General features: G+C 39.1%; 1 protein-coding gene across 1 annotated transcript in view; it reads right to left on the bottom strand.

Moving 5' to 3' along the window:
* Window positions 1–16,683, bottom strand: part of scn8aa (sodium channel, voltage gated, type VIII, alpha subunit a) — an 80,832-nt gene that overhangs the window by 53,146 nt on the left and 11,003 nt on the right. The window contains exons 3-6 of the mRNA XM_088407392.1: window positions 12,696–12,814; window positions 11,281–11,370; window positions 10,938–11,066; window positions 3,957–4,048 (exon numbers count right to left, since the gene is read on the bottom strand). Coding sequence (XP_088263518.1) covers window positions 3,957–4,048; window positions 10,938–11,066; window positions 11,281–11,370; window positions 12,696–12,814 — 430 coding nt within the window. The remainder of the gene's footprint in view (window positions 1–3,956; window positions 4,049–10,937; window positions 11,067–11,280; window positions 11,371–12,695; window positions 12,815–16,683) is intronic.

Below are 16,683 nucleotides of genomic sequence, written 5' to 3'. Positions count from 1 at the left end.
TTCAGTTATTAGAATCCTATCAACATAGAGTTAAATACATCGGCCTTGAATAACACTGTTGGGACTCTTTTGTTCATTTTCTATTGAAATTAAAGCTAATGTTTTCTAGATACCCCGCTTTTCCTTTTGGATTATCAAAACACTCCATCTATCTGTTCCTGGATCGGCCCTTATGTCAAATTTTAGAACCTTTTGTTGGCCCTCAAGTCAAGGTTGCCAAGCCCTGATCTAATCTGTATCTTACAGGGGAAGCAATTGAGAACATGTTTTGCTTTACTTTGAAGATATTATCTTATGTGTGTGACCTTAAACGTGTGTTCTAAGAAAAATCACTATCACGGTAAATATGCTGTGATGCCAACTCCATACGTGAAATTTCAAGATATCCTGGACAGGAGAGCATCCCAAGCATACAATTATAGTACAGTCAGAAAATGATTAAAATTCACAGTATCTGTCCATTGATGTGTTGTATCTACACATCTTTAGACAAAATGACGTTACACACAACTGTCGAAACAAAAACAAACAGGAAATATCGAAGGGATTTCCCACTCTTTTCATAATGATCAAAGCAGAGGAATCGAGAGAAAGTTTGCATTTTACTGCCAATCGTGCATGACGGGAAAAAGAGGGGGAAACCTGGAGAAAAGTGAGAGGAAAGCACGGCAGCACGACAAGAGGCCATAAGACGGCGGCGCAGGCAGGGTTGGGGAGGGGGGCAGAAACCACATGCAATTCATTTAAACTCCAAGGCTGACCAGGTAGCAATTCAATGCCAGCGCCATGGTGTGTGGCTGCATTTTTAACTGCCTAATGCGAGGTGTCACCATGTCACCGTGGCGCCACCCTGCAGTTCGTCTCATCCACATCGACAACAAAATGACTTTACCTTGGCATCCTCTGCAGCCAACTTTTGCACCGAGCCAGCAGGAAGGAAGTCGAATATGGACGCAGGATGACACCCCCCCTCCCGTTTTCAGGTGTTTGTGATAGTGTCACCTCTTACGCTGTGAATTACCTGGACTCTCATAGTATGGAGTTAAACTTCCCGATAGCCATGTGATTAAAGCAAAACTAAAGCACTTTTTTCTGTGGATTATGTTTGCATGCGAGGCACTACTGTTAACAAGAGTACAAAACACAAAATTGTCCAACTTAAACGGTCACCTAATTAAAAGGAGAAAAGTGGAATTTGACTAAAAAGATGATTTTGTCCTTAGTAGGGCTAGGCTACTTTAGGACTGTTTTTTAAACATCTACCCTGTCTAGAAGTATAAACATAGGACCGCTTGTTTCATGCTGCATTCAAAGCAACTGGCAAATTTGCCTTTTTCAGCCTCATCCCAATTTTGTTCAGAACATTTCAAAACAACTGTTTGGACAAAGTACATTCGAGTTTCTGCAGATCAGTGAACTGCAATTTTTGACAAGCCACTTTCATCCTGGGAAGCCCAATTTTCCAAGTCAAATCAGAGGAACTGAAGTAGGACGTTTGCATTCCAGTCGGAAAAAGTGCAAAATGGGGAAAATACTTGTGTGTGTAGTACTGAGCTACAACTGAGAAGTACACTTGAAGGTACTTACAGTAAGTGTACATTCTAGGTACATTCAAATTACAGTATGCTAAAAACACAGGACACTTGCTTATGCAAGTGTATATACACCCCATGGCATTATGGGAAAAATGTGAATCAGAGATCATAATAAAACTATGAACATCTCTAATAAACTTGAGATTAATTTGATTTTTATTCATTTATTTAATATCATTTAATATTCATTTATTTAATATTCATTTATTAATATCAGGGCTCTAACTATTGTCCCAAATCCTGAGTTGACTTGGTTTTGGTGGTTGTTGGCTACTTTTAGTTCGTTACCACTGGTAGACTAAGGGTGGCAGTAATGCACTGAAAGCAGCCCGCATCTGCCAAAAGAATGAAGAAGAGGTAGAAGAGTAGCAAGGGTAGAAGATTATTCATGGCAATGCGTGTGCAACAGATTGGCAGATGAGCATGTTGCTAATCTAAAAGTTTTACGGATCCAACAGGCACAATATATTATCCACTTGTACATGAGATTCTGCATCCCAAGGAATTTATCCTTCGCGAATAAAATTTTAAATAAAAACGACAACCCGCCAGGACTTGACCTTAACCATAATGCAATGGAGGATTCCAGTCAGGGTAAGCTTTTTGAACAAAACAAAACAAAAAAAAACATTTTCCAAGGTTAAAAGTGACGGTTTTGTTTAACCAGAGCTATTTACTACCATCAACACAGGGTGCGTTTGGAAATTCACTCAGACAGTCTAACGCAGGGGTCAGCAACGTGGTTTATGACAGAGCAGGCTGATTATTTTTCTTTCTGGGTTGTAAAGACGAGGGGGATCAAAAAATCAATAATCAAACTAAAACCCAAACAAACAGGAGAAAAAAAAAAACAATCAAATTGTCAATGCCATTTGTCAGCCAAGCTCTCGATTGATTAATATTAGAAAAGCAAGTGACTGAGAAGCATCATGCAGCATAAGATATGTTGACAAACTAGGCTTGGCAGTCTTCAAAGATGAATAACTTTGTGGGTATATGAGGGGCGAAAATTACCCTCTTTAGTTTTCATGTGCAACAACATTACTCAGTGTTTTATTTCACATTTTGTGTCAATTAGTAAAAAGCATTTTACAGTGGGACCTCTGCTTACGAACGCCTCTTGTTACAAAAACTTAGGCTACGAAACATGACTGTAATGTAATACGCTATCACAACCCGTGATGTCAACCATATTCGTTACAATTGATTAATATGCCAGCTTGCCACAAACGAGACAATATTTTTTTGCATTGCTGGTTACTATGGTGTTCCATTTTTCATCTTCAACTCGTTTCATCCATACATCCAACCAACAATTTACACCGTTTAATGAAGAAACGTAAAATTGACATTAGCTATGGCTAACATTGTACATATTCACATAAAAACACATATGTATGTATGTATATGTATGTTTTGGGCCGTTGCGTCTGACGTTAGCGTTGTTAACACGTCGTTAGCGCTTTTGCGATGACATCACACAGGAAGCACTTCGCATGACCCCTAACTAAAGAAACTTACATGCTCAAAATATTTCAAATAATAAATATTATTGCTCATATGGACTTGTAAATGATTCCTGGATCACTGGAAATGGAAAATAAAATTGTACAAATGAAAGGTCCTAAAAAGGTGTCTCTCTCGCCACTCATTACTAACGTATCAGCACCATCTAAAGGCAAACAAATGAACTGCATTCACATTGTCAACTGCTACAATTAATAAGATTAATTTAAAGGGTTAAGGAGCTTTTTTTAAATTATTCATTATATTTTGCTTATTATGCATCATTGTTATTCTAATATGTATTTGTTACCGTTTTTGATGCATTTTTTAAATTTACCAATATTCATTTAAAACGTTTAGGGGCATTTTGGGGGGCATGGAATGAACTAGGCTATTTACATGTAAAAAGCGGCTCTATTTATGAAAGATTCACGTTACAAAATTATTTCCAGAACGATTCAATTTCAAAAGTAGAGGTACCACTGTATGTTATTATTCAGATAAACTAGCTGATTGGTGAGGAAAAGATGAGCACATTCCAACAATGTTATTAATTGGACAAACGGCATCTGCTTGGCGAAGTTAAGCTACAGCTGCCGTGGAAACCAATCTTACAATGAGAGTGCTACTGGGGCAGATGACGAGTGCAAATACATTGTGCCCTAGAGGAGACTGCAAAGCCTATCAAAAATGTATTTGTACCATTTTTGATCATTTTGGAGGAAAAAAAAAGAGGAACCAAAAAAATGACTGTCTCCAATTGTTTTGCTGCTGCTTGAAAATCATAACTGTAATCTTTGTGAGTAGAAAAGAAAAGGTGGGAGGATCAGCCTTAGTGTTTAAACGGAGTCTCACCTGGAATGACAGAGATAGTTTTCAATGCTCGGAGAACTCTGAATGTTCTCAGCGCAGATACATTGCCCAGGTCCACAAACTCTGTTATATATCTAGAACAGGGGAAGGATCACACACAAGAACACACACGATGACCAAAACCAAACACGTCAAGAGCACAACACCAGCGCACCAGGAGGAAGAACGACGCCACTCACAGAGCCTGTCCACGAAGGAGAAGGGTGGAAGGTAAAGAAAGGAGGACACACACACCTAACACCGACCCCGCCCATTTGCCCCCCCAGATACCACCCTGCCCAATCCTGTCTTACCTGGAATGACAGAAATTGTTTTCAATGCCCTCAACACCCTGAACGTGCGCAGAGCTGAGACATTGCCTAGGTTTACAAACTCTGTTATATACCTGCAGGATCAAACCACAGTTACAACAGCTGGTTATTATCATGTGCACATATGAGCACAGGGAAAGTGTACAGGTGATAGGAAGCAACCATAGCGATTCAGTGCTACTTCTACTTACATGTTTTTCCAGATACCGGCAGTTTTTGTCTTGAATTAAGTGCGAAGATTTGCGACGAGTACTAGCTAAACTGACAGCAAGCTTGGTAACAAAGTAGCATTGCCTTTGTCTGACAAAAACACACTACCGTAATTCCCCAAATCCAAGACGCACCCTTAACTTTGAGGTCAAATTCTGGTATTTTCTTTGGTGCTTGCTTTGTATGCGGTTAGACGTGCCAACACTATGGCAACAAAGTAAAAACTCCAGCAAAACAGAGAAGAAATCTAATCTTTCGTAATTCATATTTGCTCGTGTTCATAGCCGTGAGATAAATATTTGGTGCACGTTAAGTTAAGCGTTTTCAGATTGCCCACATTGTGAGTGGTTAGTGAATGACCTGACAATGTAATGTTGAATGTGCTCAAAGCCGTTGTTTTTCCTTTTACTCGCGACGAGGATGGACGAATGGATTACCTTTCCATTTTCTCTAACCGGTAATGGAATCTATTGGAGACATCATTTCCTCTCAGTTTTAATAATATTCCTGTGCGTGAACAAGGATGAACTCGGACGTTGGTTCAGTCTGCTCGCTTCTTGCATTGAAAACAACAACCTCAGCTAGCACAAGCGGCTGTTAGCTGTAACAGGAACTTGGTGCTAACAGCCAACGGACATCTCCCTCATCTAGACCATCCAAATACGGCACAGGTGTCAAACTCCAGTGCTGGTGGGTCAGTATCCTGCATGTTTTAAATCCCCCTCTCTCAAACACAGCTCATTCAAAAAGTTCAGATAAGTTTCAAGCTCCTGCAGAGCTTGCTAATAATACGTGAATCATTTAATAAGGTGCGCAAAAACCGCAAAACATGCAGGTTAGCGGCCCTCGAGGATTGGAGTTTGATACCTGCGCATTACGGTAATTAATGGAAGTAAGATTACAGCCAATATAAAAATGCACATCTGTTTGTCAAAACTCAGCTTATGTGGCTGACAGAGCAATATTCCTCCAATGGTGTCAAAAAAAAAAAAAAAATTAAGTTGCTGTTTTTAGGACGCACCCATACGTTTGGTCTTCATTTTTTGGGGAGAAAAAAGTATGTCTTAGATTTGGGGAATCACAGTATTTTAACACATTTTGCAAAACATGATAGAGCTAAAGAAACTTGCATTGATGTTGCTGCAATTATTTACCCGTGGAACACAAGCAGGAGGAAGACATGCAGATAGAGTATATAAAATTGCCATTTTATGTGAAAAACAACTAATATTATTGCGAATTATTAGCTATGAACTTTTGCCTGTCATTATCAAATTTGTGTTGGTGTTTTTAAGTCACTGGAATGAATTAATGGCATTTTTGTCCCTGAAACGGCATTGGTGATTCGAGATATGAGTGTTTGAAGGTACGAGCACGGTCAGAGAACAAATGTAACGCGTATGTTAAGGCATCACTGTATACATAAGGTGTACAAAACTCAAAGCTGAGCACAATGTATCCCTCCAGACAGTGTACCACTTGACCTTTTGCTAACACCCTCCCATGGCGACTGTTGCTGAGTCATGATCTACTCTGGAGTAAAATTGCCTAATTCTTGGATGAGGACATTTCAGTAGCATTTGAAAAGCTTGCGAAGCAAAAGTGAATATCATCTCCAACACTGTCCCATTTCCTCTTCCTATTACAGTCATTCGATATCAAAAATCAATAGACATGTACAAATGTTACAACGAGGAGCACTTAGCTAATTTAATGTCATTCATTTAGTACATTCAGGTAGACAAATGGTAATTCCCTTCAGCCTCTCTTAATACCTGATGAATGGGATGGACTTCTGTTTTATTCTGACCTGTGATGGGCCTGTCTGACCTGTGTTAGTGTGCACACAAAACAAATAATGGGCATGGAAGGCGTCCAACCAATATGTTTACTGTTCACCAGGTTTTTTATGTTTTGTTTTTTTAATAAAAGTTAAAGTCGTATTGGGTGACCAAAACAGTATACGGTGTGTGTGTGTATATATATATATATATATATATATATATATATATATATATATATATAAACATGTAAAACACAGTGGGCCCCCGTGTTACAACTTTAAGCCGTTCCGCGTTTGTAAGGTGAATTCGCTGTATGACGTGCTAACCAAACCGATGTTAAATAGCTAATGCGTTTAGAGCTCCAGGTAAAAACATCAAAATTGTAGATACATTCTAAAAATTGGTACCAAAATAGTAAAGTAAGTGATACATATGTATAATATACATGCATACAATCAGAAAACATCATAAATAAAAAATATAGAAGGGATTTATTTACCTCGTGCCGCTTGTTATGCCCATATTCCCTAATAAGGGGTATCTGCAGCATCCTTTCCATATAAATCATCTTCTTACTTCTCTCTTTAACATCACTAGCAAACTTGGGACCCATGGCTAACCCATTCAAGTTTGAATTAAGTAGTAAAATGCACTAGAAATACGGTTTTGTAACCACTCGCGATAGAACAAAGCTTTACCATTCCGCCATTCTGAAACGAGTGAAGCCGACCAATAATGCCTGGAAGCAGTTAGACGGCACTACTAAATAAGTGCAATTACCTAAAAACGCCAGCAGATGGAGGGAAAACAACACAAATACAGCCAAGCCCCGAAGATCATGACAGCTATTTTGGACACATAACCGGGAAAATGTCATAAATAGGCAATGAAAAAACTCGGTATTCCACGTTGCAACATGAAAATGACATAGATCAGTACATTGTAACACGGAGGTCCACTGTATATATAAAAAAGACTGTCAATAGTGAAATTGTTAAGTTCAAAGATAAGTCATGATGCCAATATTGATTGAGTGAATTACGTTTGGAATAACACAACATCCAACATTTTGGTACACCCAACAGTTTGACATGTGGTGAAAATACTGGCCAGAGACAAAAAGTTAAAACAAAAAATGAAATATGCTGTGGTGAGTCTAATGTAAACCTTAACTTCCCAAAGAGAATTGCATCAATGTCTCACAGAAACAAGGGATGAAACACAGAAGATGAGTTGTCAGTTGAAGAAGTTGAAACTCCCCAAAACACTTGCAACAATCATTACACATCACATCGCATCAACTGTTAGCATGCTTTCCTGGACCTCATTTCAGCAAGCGTCAAAGCATTAATGGCATCTGAGCTTTTGTTTTTTTTTCCAATTACAGTATAAGGTTGAGAATAGTAAAACAAGAATATCAAACGAAGCTTAGCATGAAATAATTACACTCGCATTCTAAGCAGGTAAAACTTCTGGTCAGTCCAAAAACCTTTGTAAGCAGTGTTTCAGTGTAAACATAATTTCAACGTAAACAAGTTGCGTTTTTAATCCTCATTTTCAAACCCCATATTGTAGGTGTTGACTTATTGCCGTATAACTCAAAACACATACTAATTTTCTCCACATATCTACATTTGAGTAACATTAATTCTAATACGACATAAGTGTTAACAAGTCATATATATATATATATATATATATATATATATATATATATATATATATATATATATATACAGTATATAAATATATACAGTATATAAATATATACAGTATATATATATATATATATATATATATATATATATATATATATATACAGTCAGCCCCCGGCTTACGAGCACCCTGATTTGCGAACAATTCGCCTTACGAGCGTGGATCAGGGAGATTTTTGTCCTCCGCTTACGAGCAAACCTCTCGCCTTACGAGCATTCCGACAAGCCAGCCATTGAGTATGTATAAATGTTCTCGCCTAACTGCGTCAACATATTCAGCAGTTGCGTCATCTACAATCATTAACAGATACTTGTGGCAGTTACGTGAACGCTATTGGTCTTACAACCTCACACTGACTGTCTCACTCACGGTGTCTAAATATATTACCATTTAAGTGTAGTGTTTGTACAGCTAAAGGGAAAAACAGCTGACATGAAATTAAATGTGCCGATTGCAGGACAAAGAATTGTCATTGGTTTAAATGTGTGTTTTTTTTAATTAATTGTCAATACATTCCAACCGTTTAAAAAAAAAGTGCGAATAATTATCAGTCAGTCAAGGAGACGCCAATATGCTATTGGTCGATTAAGGTCACCCGGTCTCACTCACGGAGATGCTATTGGCCGGCGTCACACGTCAATCACAGAAATGCCGATATGCTATTGGCCGAACGCCTTTATCTAGCTTGATGGGACAGGATGGAAATAAGTAGAGAAAATGAGTGAAAAACGGAATGTTTTGAAGACTTTGCAAACTTTATCTGTTAGACATAGCTTCTAAAATTACTAGCAGCGGTAAAGGAAGAAATAAGAGGATGATGTTTTAGTATCTCCGTGATTTGCACCATGACTGAAAGAGTTACTGTAACACTGTAAGAGCAATAGCCTAGCTGCGTTGCCGTATTAACTCAAGACGTTAATCCCTGCACCCTGTTACGGGTGATATTACAGTGCTATATAATGGTTGCTTGACAAAACTGCATGTCATGTTAGTCGGCGACCTCCCGACATGCTTTGGGACAGCGCCATTGTTGCAATTCTGTGAGTTGAAACCAACAGTGAACTGACGCTCGAACAAGCTATAAGTGTGGTGCCTAGTTAATACAACACATATAACCTCCCCTCCGCCTCCACCCAGCTCAATTCACGTCGGGGAAAAACAGCTGACATGAAATTAAGTGTGCCGATTGCAGGACAAAAAATCGTCACAGGTTTAAATGTGTTTTAATCAATAAGATGTCAATACATTCCAACCGTTTAAAAAACAAGTGCGAATAATTATCAGTCAGTCAAGGAGACGCCAATATGCTATTGGTCGATTAAGGTCACCCGGTCTCACTCACTGGCCGGCGTCACACGTCAATCACAGAAGTGCCGATATGCTATTGGCCGAACGCCTTTATCTAGCTTGATGGCACAGCTGGTTGGGATGGAAGGAAGTAGAGAAAACCCTGACTGAAAAAGTTACTGTGACACTGTAAGACCAATAGCATATCTGATTTACCGTATTGACTTCGAGCATTCATCTCTGCTCATCTCTGCTTATCTCAGCCCAAGTCACGTCTTTACAAAGGTAAAAGTCATTTTTCCTTTGTATTTGTTATTTAATGCAACTGTAGAGTAGATTATGTCACTCAATATTAATATATGTATACAGCGTGATGATCTCACCTAAGGCTTCTGCGCGCGTTGCACGCATTCACGAATTAACATGGGTTTGGATTGCCCGCTATACGAGCAATTCGAGATACGAGCGTAGCCGCTGAACGGATTAAGTTCGTAACCCGGGGGCCCACTGTATATATATATATATATACACATACACACACACACACACACACACACACAAGTATATCGTATGCATCCGTTTTACCACGTTTGAACTTTCAAATGCACTTTCGTCAAGCACCGCCTCATTGCGTCCTTGTTGTCGACAACGGGACTGCATGGATTATTTCTAGAGCAGACTTTAACAAATTATGAAAAGGAAAAGTTGGCTTGATTTGTCTTCAGCCCTCGGACGCGTGTTTGAACAAGCCAGCATGGGTGTCGGCAGGTGGGGTGAGAAACAGCAAAGGGCAACCTCTGAGCCTCTGAACCTCTGGGCACGCTCTGATCGCACCACAGTCGTCAGTTGGGTAAAGAAAATCCTAAGTAAGATGATCAGCAAATCATCGAAAAAAACTCCATTTCAAACAAATTGGACAGGTCTGAAGAAATGCTTCTAAAGTACCGTAATTTTGTCATTTTAAAAATACACACCATGTGTATACCATATGTTCACCACTTAAGTCAGGGGTGGACTTTCCTTTTTGTCAAATTCCACCGAATTGAAGTAAAAAACGGGGGTCGACTTACAAGCGAGGTCGAATTGTACACTGAGAAATACGGTAAGCACTGCTCTCACAAGAGTCATACAAACTTGGTTAACAAAAGATGCTGTAAGCAATTCCTCTGGCTGAATAACAACCAACTGATTCCGTGCGGCTCCTCATGTTGTCTTATCCATGGAAACAGGGTCAAAATGGCTCTTTGAATGTTAAAGGTTGCAGACCCCTGCTTAATATCAAACAAATCAATTCATATCAAATCCGTTTGTGATAGCTGACAAGAAGTAGCGCTGAGTAGACTGATGGCTAGTAAGTGACTGAGGTTAGCTGCCATAAGCCAGCCACTTGCCATCAAACGATAGTGTGAGTCTAGTTTACATGACATGGACACTTAACTTCACTTGATGATTGAATTACAAATATTCTTTGAAGAATATATTTTATCACACCTCCGCATGTGTGTTTTTTATTTTTACCATAATATTCATGAGAAGGAGAGAAATGGAGTAGAATTGCATTGCATACAAGTGCACAGCAAGTGTAAAACAAAAGTGGGAGCACTAATCCCACTGTTGAATATTATTTAATTATTAACAATAAATAAAATACTTACGCCATGGAGATGACCATAAAGTCCAGCCAGTTCCACGGGTCTCGGAGGAATGTAAAGCCATCTATACAGAATCCTCGTGCCGTGATTTTAACAAGAGACTCAAACGTATAAATTCCCGTGAACGTGTACCTGAAAGACATGGGTATCGACAGGAATTGGTTCACAACACATAATCCAAAAACAAAAGCCCGGCTAATATCATCCATCCCAAGGGCTGTAACCTTTAGGAGGTTTTGGTTGTTACCTTGGTGACTTTAACACCAGAAAGCATGCATCAGCAGTAGTTGAGACAGAACGTTCAAATATTGTCATTTTAAGAGAGAATAATGAAATATGTACTTACTCTACTTGTTTTGACCACTCAGGAGGATCACTAAAGGTCATGAATATACAGTTGGTCAAAATAGTACACATAATGATCATGCTGAAAAGAGTGAGCGGTGAGTTAAGGGGGTTAACAGTAGTTGAAGGAGGCAATGACAAACATCAGAAAACGTATACAATCTGGTTGCTAGCACTTTCAGTGCCATGGATGAGAATTAATCATCATGTAAAATACTGAGGTTTTGTGCCTGTTATGAGAATTTGTATCCACTACATTTTTTTTAATGAATGGATGGATGGCACTCTTGACCAGCACTCACTTTAATATAATGCCAATTGAACACTGTTGTCATGTAGTTATGTACTGTACATTTGCACACAGTTATTTTGCCATCAAAAACACATTTTCACTGTTTTTGTTCATGTTTTATCAAACGGAAGGACTGTTGAAATCTTAGTTTCTTTTTCTAGGTCAAGAATGGAAGCCAGCCTTTCACACGGTACCATCAATGTCTACATAGTTTACAATGCAATATTCTGTCGGCCTTGAAAAATGTGTCAAAATGCTCGAAATCGACTGGCACACTAGGGGTTGCCGTTTCAGATTATGCTTTGCACTGAAAGAGTGAAAATAGAATAAAGTTTCAGATGTCCTCCTCATCATGTGTGGGCTCTATCACGTTTCAAAAATCACTTTTTACTGGGCACAGCGGCCGCTTTCGGACGATATTTTCAGGAGTTAAGAGAAATTTAGGGCTACGTTAAAACTTAAGTAATGGCTGGTACGGACATTTTCGGACATTTTCCCTGTTTCGACTAGGGGTTCTCAAACTTTTGGGGGATAGAAACCCCTTTTAGAAAGCAAATTTTCCAAGGACCCAATTTGCAACTGTTTGTGGAAACAAAACCCAAAAACAAACAAAAAAAAACTCTATTTGTTACTTTTCCGCCATGCTGAAGGTTACAAAATAACAAAACTGGGTCAATTTCCCCCCAATCAGCTTGCTAACAATTATTTAATCAAAAAGAGCATTATAAAATAAAATGGCGCGTCAGCTTTGGTGGCTTGATCGCCTTGATAGCAAGCAATTGTAGACATAAAAGGCATTTTATTTTAAAAATATATTAAACTATCATAAAAATGAAATGAAAGGGTTAAAGATAGAAAATTGGTGTGAGAAACGGACTCAGCACCTGTCATGTCATGCATGAGATTTCCACATCATGATTACAAACATTAAACACAGCTCACACTCAAGTCAACAAAACGCGATGAATGTTCCAACTTGTGTTATTCCTGTCCATTATTCATTCCACTTCACATGAGTGTCCATTCATCCCGTGAAACACATTTGGCAAATCATCATGAATAAAAGAAACGAGCAGACAATCCCCTATACCCCTTTATATTTCAGACAGTGTATCAAAGGATATGAATGTATCAAAATTTTAATAGCTAGTTGCCTAACCGGATTAAAAGGACTTATGAAGTACAAGGCAGGTGTGGCACTGAAACGGAAGATTGTCTTCCCTCTATTTAGCACTATAAATGTCTGTGGAGAGAAGAACACAAAGAGGGAAAATATGTCAGTAAACAGCATATTTAGTTTGAAGAGATACAAAAGTGTAAAACAGGACTTATCCCACCAGATATATTTTGGAAGATCTCATGCATTGAAATACACACAAAAGCGCAATTATTCCAGGACAGTGGTACCTCTAATTACAAAATTAAATTCTTCCGGAAGTAATTTGAGTGAATCTTTCTGTAAAGCCCCTTTTTACATGTAAAAATCCTAATCCGTTCAAAGCCCCCCAAAACGCTCCCAAAACACTCCCAAAACCTTCAAATGAATAATATTAATAAATTATAGAAATGCATCAAAAACGATAACAAATACATATTAGAATGACATTAGTACATAATCTAAATATCATGTAAGTAATGATAAAAAATAGTTCCTAAACCCATCATATTAATTCTAGCAGTTGACAATATGAATGCAGTTCACTTGTTTGCCTTGAGATGGTGCTGGTGTGTTGGCGATGAGTGCAGAGAGAGAGAGAGAGCGCAAGAGAGAGTGCGAGAGAGACCTTTTTAGGTCGTTTATTTTGTACGTTTTTATTTTACATTTTCAGTGATCCAGGAATCATTTACAAGTCTGCTATGCAAAGCACTTCCTGTGTGATGTCATTGTTAAAGTGCTAATGACGTGTTAACAACACAAACATCAAAGTGGTATGTTACATTTGCGTTTTTGTGTAAATATGTTTAATATTAGCTGTAGCTAATGTCAATTTTATGTCCGTTAGTTCGACGGTAGACATCCTGGAAGTGATAACATAATATATTACAGCCGTGTTGGAGCGAACACTGGTATCTCATGTCTCAAATTATATGCCAACAATTTCACTAGAGAAAATATTTTTCCGCTGAGGCAGTTCGAAAGCTGAAGTTTTCATAAAAGGGGCGTTAGTAAGTAGAGCTAGCACTGTAAAATGAAATACAAAACAATGTTTGCAAACTCCACGTTTATTCATGCACACATATCGCTCGGGGGGGGGAAAGGGGAAAGTGTTTGTCCGCCACTTCCAATCAATGAACAACGAGCTGTTTCCCTGACTTACGGCTTCTGAGGGGCACTGCAAATTGTTCTGCTGGGAATGCCTTTTGTTGGCAAAGGATCGATTTGGTGTTTGGCGCTACACTGGATTTGTAAACTTCAATTGTTTAACCAAGGCAGCAACGAGACACCAAATCACGGCTGGGCACACACGCTACGGTGCTTTTAAAAACGTTTGGGGACCCCCGAGTGGATATACAGCATTGTACATCTCAGTGCAAAGAGAAAGAGAGCATGAAGAGGTCATGAAAAATCGGGAGATATTGAAAAGACTGATCAATTGTGACTGCCGTTTGTTTTGGTGAGTGATAGCATTTTTTTTCTTTATTGTTTCATTTTTAATATGTTTGCGTTATTTTATTTTGTTCATATTCAATTAATAGTAAAGAAATAAAATGTTGTTCTTCTTATATTAAACTGCGATTTGTAACTTGGAATAAATATTTGTGGATATTTATTTTAAATTATTATTTATTCTTTTAAATTTCAACAGCATCACGTATAAAGACAAATTTTAATTGCTGATGTGGCTTTATTGATGTTTAAATGCTCCGGAAAATAGCCTGTGTAGTCCAGTGATGCGTACGTGTGAAAGTCACGGACCGCCACTGATACATTATGACGTTCCTGTCTTGCGTTTTTTTCACCTTACGGCCTGTCCCACGATGTTTTTTGTCTCCTCTTTACGCCATTTCTTTCGCCTTGCGACACATGTGCCTGACACATCCAACATGGCAGTCAGTCTGCGCTCATACGTCTGTACATGCGTCACGGCTTAGGTCACTACATTGCTGGTCTGCTGTTGGTCGGCGTCACGACTCCCTAAGATACTGGTCTACTATTTGCCGGTGATGCGGGGTCATGAAGATGCTGGTCGGTTGCTGGTTGGCGCAGAGGGTCACAAAGATGGCTGCCTAAAGACTGGATCTCGTTTGAGTGCTTTCAATATGGTATTTATTGTGCATTGTAGTGTTTAATTCAAACGTATGTTAGCCATGGCTCTCAAGATTGCTTGTGATGTTAAAGAAAGAAGTAAGAAGATGATTTATGTGGAGCCGAAGCTGGAAATAATCAAGAAATACGAAGAAAGCTAAGGTAGCCTAGCTTAGGCTACTTTTACTAGGGAATATGGCCAAAACAAGCGTCACTCAATGGTAAATAAATCCTTTATACATTTTTTACTTATGATGTTTTTAAATTGTATACATGTACATAATATATACATAGAACTTAGTGTACTATTTTGATACCAATTTTTAAAATGTACTGTATATACAAATTTGATATTTTTACCTGGGATTTTACACGCATAAGCTAATTAACATAGGTTTGGATTGCACGCCATACGGCGAATTCACGTGACGATCCCAACACAGAACGGATTGAGCTGGTAAACCAGGGGCCCACTGTATATCTATGAGACCGTATGAGAACGGGACCGTATGGGACCGTATGGGAATGTAGATTATACTGTGTTTTGTTTTGTTTTGTTTTGTTTCTGTTCAGATTAACCACGACCGTTAATGCGTTATTGTTGACATTTCTTTTACAACACACAACCTAACAGTGCAGACGGCTCTTTGACGTATTTGTACAGTATATATCCTGTGTGTATGTATGTAGGGCAGCACGGAGGAAGAGTGATTGTTACGTCCGCCTCACAGGTTAGAGTCAATTCCAGTGAACGGTTGTTTGTCTCTGTGTGCCCTGCAATTGGCTGGCAACTGGTCCAGGACACCCTGTCCCCGCCTACAGCTGGGATTGGCACCAGCAAGCAAGCGACCCTAGTAAGGACAAGGAGTTAGATAAAACGGTTGGATGAACATAACGACATGAGCGGCTGCTTACTCTCCCCACCTTGTCAATGTTTGCATCAATGAGTGCAAATTATTACCTTCAAGAGTGAAAAGTGGTGATTCACCCATCATTGTGAATAGAACAAACAACAAATGTTCACTGGGTGCGGGGTCCACTATCCAGTGGAATCGTGATGCATTGCAATAAAAGTCAATGTGAACGTATTGTATCGTTGCTCTCTTTGGTGGCCGACTACAAAAGCCCAGTGTGGTCGGCCTTTTTTTTCATATACTTGGAATACAGCGACTGTATTAATCAACCTTTTTTAAACACTGTAACATACACTGAATTCTCCCCACATTTGAATTGCTGTTTTCATGACATTTGTTGTTTAACATAAACAAGCATATTGAGTGCATATGCATGTCCCTCACTGTCTCTCCCACGCACACACACGAGCAGAGGCACACAAAGTATGTATCAAGTCTTTTCCTTACTCTGTAATGCATGACTTAAATGTTGCAAAGCTGCTGAAAATTTCATAGCAGGGTGCCAAGTAAAATGGCGAGTGAGTGCAGCAGGCAGGCAGGCAAGCGGCAATTGTGGCAGCAGAGGACACCATTAAGCGTGGCATCTCATCTACATTCGGACAGCTCCTGCTGAATACTCAATGACCCCTCTCTACTCCTATCTCAGTGGTTCCTATAGTCTATGCTGCCACAAACATACCTTACCTTTAGCTACATTTTGGTCACTCCCAACAATCTCTAAAAGAGAAGTGCAGTAAGCTCAAAAATACAGAAACACTGATTTTCAAGGATTTATCTACTGATTGCCGTGGTCCTTTGGGTGGTCCAGATGGTTGCAGAATGATGTTTTGCGCTGCAGCAACCGCAAGTGAGATGATGGACCCCTTTTCTATCCCTGAAGTTGTTCAAATCTACGTTCACACCGCAGCCTAAAATGACCCAGTTCTGATTTTTTTTTAGCCCCTATGCAAC

This window comes from Hippichthys cyanospilos, chromosome 2 (genome assembly GCF_059441005.1).
Source record: "Hippichthys cyanospilos isolate Australia breed blue-spotted pipefish chromosome 2, RoL_Hcya_1.0, whole genome shotgun sequence".
NCBI classification, from domain to species: domain Eukaryota; kingdom Metazoa; phylum Chordata; class Actinopteri; order Syngnathiformes; family Syngnathidae; genus Hippichthys; species Hippichthys cyanospilos.
Note: the sequence above shows the minus strand (reverse complement) of the source record. Positions and strands in the feature narration are given on the sequence as shown.